The 9866-nt window shown below is 47.8% G+C and overlaps 1 protein-coding gene across 2 annotated transcripts in view; it reads right to left on the bottom strand.

Moving 5' to 3' along the window:
* Window positions 1–241: 241 nt before the first annotated feature.
* Window positions 242–9866, bottom strand: part of LOC122388483 (neuron navigator 3-like) — a 326891-nt gene continuing 317266 nt past the window's right edge. For both annotated transcript variants that reach the window (XM_043379619.1, XM_043379620.1), the window contains exon 24: window positions 242–1296. In XM_043379619.1, coding sequence (XP_043235554.1) covers window positions 821–1296 — 476 coding nt within the window. In that variant the 3' untranslated portion in view covers window positions 242–820. The remainder of the gene's footprint in view (window positions 1297–9866) is intronic.

Below are 9866 nucleotides of genomic sequence, written 5' to 3'. Positions count from 1 at the left end.
TGTTAGCAGTGGAACACACGGGAGGGGCCCCTCCCGAAGGTCCCATGCCGACCTCTAAAAGCTCTTCGATGCTTTGAAAATAAGGGATGCAACAACCCTACAAAAAATACCGCAAGTGGCCCCAGCGGTAGGTGAGATAGGGGCCTTTCAAAATCACTACCTAAGCAGAACAACTTGAACACTCGACTTTTCACGTGGCATGTGCCACGACGGTCGCTCGCTCGCTCATAACAAAAGTGGATTCACTCAACGGTCCAATTACAAAAGCAGATCGTTACTCATGCTTGAGACAAAACTACCCCGCTTACGATGATTTTCGATTCATTTTCGAGGCCGCCTCATCACAGCCCTCCCATCGACACACCACAATGGAGCCCCAGCGGAGCACACTCTATAGATAATAGAGCACACCAGAGCACAATGAAGAACCATGTATAAAAGTGCCCCCACAACAAACTCTAAAGCACACCCTGGGGAGCAATATATAAAACTGCCCGCCCCCCCCCCCCCCGAGTAGCGTCAACCTCCATCCGCGACATGCAAAAGTCAACGTAAAAAGAAAACACGGTCGTACCTTCATAAATGCTCCGCCACGCCACGCTGGCTGCGCCGCTGCGCCCTCAGCCCGTCCCTGTATTTTTGGTTTCAACTACGCACGGGTCGTACCCACATCGCTATATAGACAGTTTGTTACACGGCTGTCCGCACGCAGACACAGGTCTCCACCAACCACCACTACACTGGTCACCTCCATGTCAAAAGCACACATACATAGTAGGGGAAACCAAGTCGGCGAGGTGTGGGGTGACTAGCCTAGAGCTCAGAGTGTGGCCTGGCCGGCGGCGCGCCGGCCGGCCGGCGGCTCTGGCGGCCGCTCGGGCGTGGTGGCAGCGCTGCTGGGCCGGCCGCTGTGCGCGCTGTAGCCGGCCGCCTCCTGCAGGCTGCGCAGCATGCTCAGCAGTGGGTCGGTGTCGGCGAGCGGCCGCCGCTCGACGTCGGCCGGCTCCGCGCTGGCCGCCGCCGCCGCCGCCGCCGCCGCCGCCGTCCCGTAGCCCACGTCCTCCGGCCGCACTCGGGTCAGAGAGTCGGCGCCGGCATGCGCCGCGGCGCGCGGCCACGGGTACGTGTCCAGTACGAACTGGGTGGGGTCGTGCCAGCTGGCGCGACGGCCGTAGATCAGTAGACCGTCACGCACCGTCTCCACCAGGTAGGGTACGATCGAGTAGTTCCACACGCCTTGGAACCACACTTGAGAGGCGGTGAGGTCCGTGGGACAGTTGAGCAGCAGCCGCGGACCTGGCGACACAGCCAGCACCAGATGACACGCGTGCACAAACACCTCTTCAGAGGCAGTGGCGCACCCAAGGGGGGGGGGGATCTCGGAGCCCGGCCCCTCCCGCTCGGGCATTTTTAGGAGGCCCCTGAGCACCGCGGTACTTTAACTTCACTTTCTTGCATAACATAACCTAAACTTATCTTGTTGCAGCTACCCTACAAAAATTACCGCAAGACAATCACCCAAGCAGTGGCGCACCCACTGTGTAACGCGCCACTGTGTAACGCGCCCAAGCAGTAAAGGTGTCTACCCCATGTAAAGGAGATAAGGAGAAACTTATCTTAAACCTAAGATAAGTTTAGGTTAAGATCTAACGCGTTATCAGTGTACTGGATTTGGTGTTTCCTCTGCCACCAGACACCTCATCCGTTCTACGACGGCTCAGTTGCGAATTGCTCGGCGTTCTAACGCTCCGTCAGACATTGCTGTCTGTAAGCATATGCGTTGGCAAGTAAAACGTGCTATTATTTTAGAACGACGAATGAAATTTGAGCACAATATAAAAAAGAATGCGTCCAGCAGAGATAGGTCAAATTTCAAGTGGCTATTTCTGCATAAAACGTATAGCGATTCGATGCAGCTCGCCACGGCGAGTCTAATGGTGGTCTTTGTTTTGCGCTACTTGGTCTAGAAATGCCAAAAAATTGAGTTTGAAAATTTGACGTCATCAATTTTGAACAGTTTTTCGCTATAACTTGGCCAAAAAAGAGGTATCGATCTAAGATTTGGTATGTGAATAGAAATGGTAGGGACTATCACATATATTCCGTTTTTTTATAATCGAAAAGCTATTTGGATTTTTTTGCTATTATATTAAAAAAGTTTTCCGAGGGCGGCATCACGACTTCCGAGGGCGGCATTACGAATTCCGAGGGCGGCACTACTACTTCAAAGGGCAGCAATGTGATTGTAAAGGGCGGTTCTTCGTCTTAAGGGGGCGGCACTCTAAATTCCGGGAGAGAAGTAACATACTCTGAGGGTTTAATATCAATTCAGAGAGTTGCTACCAGAGATTATTCATTTCCGTAAAATGCACTCGAACGCCTATCGAAAAAATGCCGCCCTCCGCCACCTTCGGCGGCGGAGGGCGGCATTTTTGCATATTTTTCGACAGGCTATAAGGGGCATCGGCCCCCAGCGCCCCCCCACCCCCACTGGATCCGCGCCTGCCTCATGTGATCTTTAGGAAAAATCCGAGATGTACAAGCTGAGACCTCTAGAGGATACCCGTACTGTAAGTTTCATCCGAAACAGGGGCTCTGTAAAAGCTCCTCTGGGACTGAGGGCGTTGCGAAGTTGCGGCATCTCAGGAACGCGCAGAGGTTCACTTATGACGTCATAGGTCAGCAACCTGACCTGACCTGAAAATCTAGTTTGGTGTCACAAGATCCGGCTTGAATCAAAGGTCAGGTGATGCAGCCAAAATTATCAAAGCAGTTACGTGCTTTGTCCCGGGCACCACATATACCCCTGAGCTGAATGTTAAAATTTTGTTTTATTTTTAACTCAACTAGATTGAACAAGATTTTCATTGGACAAGATTGTTGACGGCCCTCCTGTGAAACGAGACTCGATAAATTCTTAATCCGCGCCTTGGTGGGGGGGGGGCTATTTTTTACCCCCCCCCCCCTCAAGACTTTTCGATATATCTCCAGAACAGCTCCGCCGATCGTCACCAAACTTTCAGTACCCTCCCGGACATCAATTTTACACATTGTGACCAAAAAATTTTCCAAAGGCTATGATAGGTTGGCCGGAAATGACGTCAGAGTGACGTCATGTTCTACTGTTTTCGACCCAAAAAAGGGTTTCACGGGAAGAGCTGTCAGACCTATAGCTTTGCAAATACAGAAAAGCGATGAGACATAAAAGCTGTAGAAGTATTATGAAACATTAGCTGTAGTATAAAAATTATAGACCTTGTCCGTGCGTATCCCATGCCGTTTACCACTTGTCGCTATTTTGCTTCGTTCTTGAAATCTCGGGGGGGGCGGTCATCCGCCCCCCCCCGTCGGTTCTAAGTTGGCGCAGACCCCCGTCGGTGCGCGGGTTTAAGTCTTGTTTAAAATTTTGGCTTCGTGTAATAACAACTATTTTTTTTTACGCCGCCACCCATTAATAGGTGACCAGGAGTGCCCCCACCCTCGAACCCAGCGACACACAGTACCCTTACGTTAACACCAGAGAAAAAAAGCAATGTCGCGGCACTCCCAGCTAAGAAATGGAAAAGAAATAAAAAGAAGACAAGAAGGGAGCGAGGATGTAGGCATGGTATAATCATAAGATAGAAAGTAGTCAATGAGCTCATAAGTCATTGACTGACCCCCCACTACAATCCCCAATAAAAAGGGGTTAAAGTGATCATGGGAGACCCAGCCATGCAGAGAATTTAACATTTATACAATTTTCTGAGTAATATGCAAAATAATATATGCATACATTATCTGGTCATTTTAGCAGTTTGCTATTGCTGGAGCCAAGTGAGACCCCGCAGCTAAGCAAAGCTTGTTGCCGCTCGGTCTCACCGGTTCCAGCGATGGTTATTGGGTGATATTTGATACCACAATAATACACGGTAGGACGTCAATACCAAACACTTACATGTAACACAACGATGTAAACAAACAGCATACATCAACGTACATTCGTAATGCAATAAGAGATGTAAATAACATTATATATATATATATATACTATACTATTTACTACTATCGAAAATAGTATATATATATATATATATATATATATATATATATATATATATATATATATATATATATATATATATATATATATATATATATATATATATATATATATATATATATATATATATATATATATATATATATATATATATATATATATATATATACTATTTTCTATAGAACAATTTCCGGAAAATAAAGGCATGACAACGTTTCCAGCGCCTTAATTCTGAGCTCACTGCATCTAGTTCGGCAAACATCCATCGAGCACGTCAGTGCCACTGGCCCGACCGGCAAACTATTCACTCCATCTTATTCACTCTCATTCAACTCATTCACTTATCACTTTCGTCCTTTTTGGGTCGGTCGTAAGCCAGACGACGCTTGACACCAGAATTTGAGACCTGAATTTGAGCCGAAGGACGGAACGGAGGAACTGAGCCATGGGGTCAGGGACGGCGCCACGGATTTCGCCTTGCGGGGGCAGGTTTTCAGAAAAAGGGCCCAAACAAGATGGGGGCCCAAACTTTCCGAAATATCGTCAATACCGTCAATACCATGCAAGCCTTTAATTGTACCTTGACCTATCATTCCCACAACCGTTACCTTCTAAAAGACACACTCTTAACCCTCGCCGGTATTGGTGTTTTTCCAGCCACGAACGTATAGGGGGCGGGAGTCCGTTGGTCCCCCCCCCCCTTGTCGTTTCGCCCCTGATCGAGCTAGACCTTCGCAGAAATAAAAACGAGCGTGCTGCCCGTGACGAGAGGAAGCCGATGATACCCAATTTTAAGGTCCTGGTCATCGGCTAACCTTCCAGGTCAGGTCAATGACCCAAAAGTCGGGAAAATCGGGACATGTTAGAACGTCGTAAAGGTGGCTGATATGGTTTTTTCGGGGTGATGATCACGAATATCATGTTAGTTATGATCATAGATGATGTCTTCATGCATTTAGGCCAGGTCGGGTCAGGTCAGGTCAGGTCAGGTCAACTAGTAAGGGTTTTGCCGGGTATTCGAAGTAGGTGGCAACCGCCTCTGACAGCTTCATAACATGTTACGAAGGCACCAAAATTACTTCGTAAATGTTCAAATGGATGCTAAATTGGAATTCATTTCCAAAAACTAGCCTAGAGACATGCAAAACTCGAAAAAAGGATAACCGAGGTCATCAAAGGTCAATGACCTGACCTGACGGCTGACCTTCCAGTGATCTTGACACCCACCCTAATGCATGGGAGCAACATCATATCCCATGTTTGAGCGCTTGAAACCACGAAAAGACTGCAAACGCGCGGCTGATGCGAGCCGACATAGGGTAAAGGCTGAGCTACACTATGCGTGACCGTCCAGGAAATTACGTGCGTTATCTGCATATCCGTGATTGCGAGACTCCCTTGATATCGGTTTCTGCGTTTTTCCAGAATTTCCGTGAATAATTGTATGCTGACGTAATAATATTAACTAATAAATGGTTTCGAAACAAACGCTTAAGTCTGCTATTTTCTATATTTTTTCATTTAAAACTAGTTTATTTGGTTAATAAAACATCAAAAACACATGAAAATTAAAGAAAATATTATTAATTACGTCACTTGGATTCATACGGTGCGCCACCAAGTGCGCCAACAAAGATCTGTCTCATATCACGCAATCACGCAGATTCTGCAAAAAAGTTCGTAGATCTGAACTTTATATCGGCACGGAACATCCTGACCGTCCTGACTATCCGGCATTTCCTGTACTGAACGTCCGGGATTTCCTTGACTGAATCTGCGTGACCCCAGTGTAGCCGACCCTGTGTATTTCCTATCAGCTGAACTTGACCTGCGTACCGATTTTCTGCAAAACCCGCAAACTCGCAGATCACGGACGTAGGATCCCGCATAGTGTAGCTAGACCTTAAGGGCGGGCAAGAGGACGCGGGCGATAAGAGTACGCACCAGCTGTTTCGGTTGCCTAGCAACGCGGGTTTGTCGAGTTCTTGAAGTGACATGAAGCCGCCAGTGCGTGGTTGTCACCAACGGAACGTGGGCGTTGTAAGGCTACGCTGTTGAGTTTAAGGCGATGAATATTATTTTGGAGCGTTATGATATTATTATGGTATGGTACAATAATTTTGATAATTGGCAGTTGAGATAAGGTACATTTTCGTGATTGTTGTGGGAAACTTGAGAGGTTTTCTGGGGAAATATTGTGCAGCGCAATATTCTTTTTGTGAAGTTTTGCACAATGTGTCGGGGTTGTTTAGGGCGCGAATTGCAAGTAGGGTAAGAGGACGCACTGTTCATGAGGGTAAGAGTACGCAGAATTATACATTATATCGAATATACAGAAATATCAAATTATTGATACCTATATCGCTCAATGACGTTTGTTTTGTAGGTATATCATCAATGGTGCACTGTGAGGCAGATGCGTACCCGAAATTCTTCTAAATACGAGTTATTCTCCCTTTTGATTGTACATTTTTTTTAGAACCACATGACTTGATTATTTCTTGATTTATAGATTTGCAAGATTTATTTGTTTTTATTCTTGGATACTATAATTAAATTAAATGTCTTCTGAGTTTGATGTTAGGCATTTGGATAGTACAATCTGCATAGGTGTGTGTTCACATGCTTGCGTACTCCACCCGCATGGTGTGCGTACTCATACACACCCCATGTGGTAAGAGTACGCAACAGCAGCGGTTCAGAAAACGTCAGTTTTAGACCACTTCCATTTACGCTGAAGGATCTTTTCCTCATGGGTTGATGGCTAATTCAATGAACTTAAATATTCCATATTTGTGATTTCTTTCTTTCAAATATTAAACAAATGAGAGCAAGAAATCCACGAAGTGCGTACTCTTATACGACTTCACCCTACGCCAAATCGCGATTCCGGCCAAACATGGTCTCAAAAGTAAGTCAAAGGTCAAAGGCCATTAGGGTCAGGGTCATGAAATTTTTAGGATAGGTGTAAAATTAATTAACCCTCGCCGGCACGGGCCATTTTGAGCCCTTCGACGGCACAAGGGGGGGGGGGCCCTCGCGTTTGGCCCCTGATGGAGCTAGAGCTTCGCGGAAAAAAAACGAGCGTGTTGCCCGTCACGAGAGGAAGCCAATGATACCCTATTTTAAGGTCCTAGATCATCGGTTGACCTTCCAGGTCAGGTCAATGACCCCAAAATCGGGAATATCGGGACCTGTTAGAAAGTCGTAAATCGTGGCTGCTAAGGGGTTTTCCGGGGTGCTGATCACGAATATCGTGTTAGTTTTGATCACAGATGATGTCGTTAAGCGTTTAGACTAGGTCGGGTCAGGTCGGGTCAGGTCAGGTCAGGTCAGGTCAACCGGTAGGGGTCATGACGGGTATTCGTAGTACCTGTCATCCGCCTCTGACAGCTTCGTAACATGTTACGAAGGCACCAAAACTACTTCGCAAATGTTCAAATAGCTGCTAAATTCGAATTCAGCTCCAAAAACTAGCCTAGAAACATGTAAAAACATGTAAATGTAAAGTGAACCGACGTCACCAAAGGTCAATGACCTGACCTGACCTTCAGGTTACCTTGACACCCACCCTAATGCATGGGAGCAACATCAAATCACATGTTTGAACGTTTGAAACCACGAAAAGCTTGCAAACGCGCGGCTCATGCGAGCCGACATACGCCGAGTCGCGATTTCGGCCAAACATGGTCACGGAAAAGAGGTCACAGGTCAAAAGTCATTCGGTTCAGGGTAATTAAATTTTCAGGGTAGGTGTAAAATTGATCAATGCGAGGGTACTGAAAGTTTCGTCGCGATCGGCCGCTTTTTACGCGAGTTATTCGCGAAAAAACCTTAGGGGGGTTGCATACCCCCCTGTGCCGGAGAGGGTTAACGCGAGGTTCCTGAAAGTTTCGTCGCAATCAGCCGCTCTTTACGCGAGTAATTCGCGAAAAACCGAGGGGGTCCATTCGACAACAGGCAAGACATTGTTCTTGTGGTAAAATGAATAGATAACCTTTTTTGTTGGAAACTGTTTACTATCCTGACCAACGAATTCCCGTTAACAACCTGAATCAGCCTGAGCAGCCAAAATTCTGAACAAAAGCGTGTTTTCAATGCTCGAGTTTATCATGCCCCGCCTCCCGGCTGGAAAGTGACTCGGACGGACAGTGGCTCAAACAGGAGCCCGGCTCGACAGGGCCGACCCAAAAACATCGGTAGGGGAGAGTGGGGTAAGATGCCCGGGGTGGGAAAGACCCCCTCTAGCGGCGAAACAAAGAATCGAACCTGGAAATTAATGTTCTTAGCGTAAAGCGGAAGCCTGTCTTGTTAACTGCACAAAAATTTGCGAAGCTCAGTTGGGCAACGGCTGGCTGGTGATTGCATGTTTTTTATTTGCTGCTTTCAAAAAATATTTTGGTGTCAAAACATTGTAACTTTCAAAGAAGGTAGATAATTTTTGCGTCCCTTGCTATAGTCGTGATACATTAACATGCGTGTACTGTGTCCAAAACAGTTTGTTTCAGGGTGTAGTTTTATGGCTTACAAATTGTACTGATTTAATGTTACTTCGGTACCTTTGAAGATGCCCCCTGTCCTGATGGGGAAAGACGCCCCCCTAAATCACTAGGCTGTCCTTCAAGCAGCCCGTCAAATCATTTATTACATACTTGTGATGAGAGACAAAAGCCGATTTGGGACTATTGAGAGTCCAGTACGGTCGGGTGCTCCCCCTGCCGGTCTCTCGGCCCACACAGCGAATTTTTGGGCGGCATCTGACTCTGAGAGCCCTCACGACGGCCTCTGTGGGCCCCATTATTGGCTCCAGGGCCCCTCACGACATCCTTTGAGGGCTCCCACGTTGGCTCCACGGGCCGCGCTGGCATCTGAGGTCCCCACGATGGGCTCGAGGGCCCTCAAGCATCATGAAGACCTATAAGGGCCCCACAGTGGTCTCCGAACGCCACCACGGAGGCTTGTTTGGCCGCGCTGGACTATGATGGCCCTAACGATGACCTCTGAAGCCCCTTTCGACTACTTTTGAGGGCCCTTGCGATGACGTTTGGTGTCTACTGCAGGCTCGAAGGGACTACTGATTCATTCAGGCGATTCACGTGCCCATTTATGTCACTTATAGTGCAGGGGGCATCTTCCCCAACGCCAGGGGGCGTCTTTCCCACCCTGTGGGGTAAGATGCCCCCTTTCACTTCTTTAGGAAAATGCTTAATAGCAAAAAAAGTTATGATATTTCAGGCACGAAAGTGTGATATTTTTGGAGAAAAATGATGTCCGCTTCCGTTGAAACTCCAAATTTTTGCTTTCCGATCGTCATTTTCGAATAATATATGACATAGTAAAACCCTGAGCATCTTTCCCCACTCTCCCCTACCTACATACATGACACAGGAGCAGCGCCTCGGGTAATGCCCTTAGGTTGACCTAAAGGCTCTCGCATGAGTGGTATGGGCCCTCTCAAGTATGGTACCTACGGTTGACCCCGAAGGTTGACCGGCGGCCAGGGTTTAGTGCGGCGTACTCGCGGGCAGGGCTGCGGAGTCGATGGATTTTCGGCGACTCCGACTCCGACTCCGGCTTTCAAAAACCAGCTCCGACTCCGACTCCGACTGCGGGCAGAATTGTCGACTCCGACCGACTCCAACTCCCGACTCAGACTCCGCAGGCCTAGCAGGGCTGCGGAGTCGACAGATTTTCGGTGACTCCGACTCCGGCTCGGGTTTCTAAAATCGACTCCGACTCCGACTCCGGTCACAACTGTCGACTACGACCGACTCCGACTCCGACTCCGACTCCGACTCCGACTCCGCAGCCCTGCTCGCGGGCG

Source organism: Amphibalanus amphitrite, unplaced genomic scaffold (assembly GCF_019059575.1).
Source record: "Amphibalanus amphitrite isolate SeventyFive unplaced genomic scaffold, NRLGWU_Aamphi_draft 000324F_arrow, whole genome shotgun sequence".
NCBI lineage: Eukaryota > Metazoa > Arthropoda > Thecostraca > Balanomorpha > Balanidae > Amphibalanus > Amphibalanus amphitrite.
Note: the sequence above shows the minus strand (reverse complement) of the source record. Positions and strands in the feature narration are given on the sequence as shown.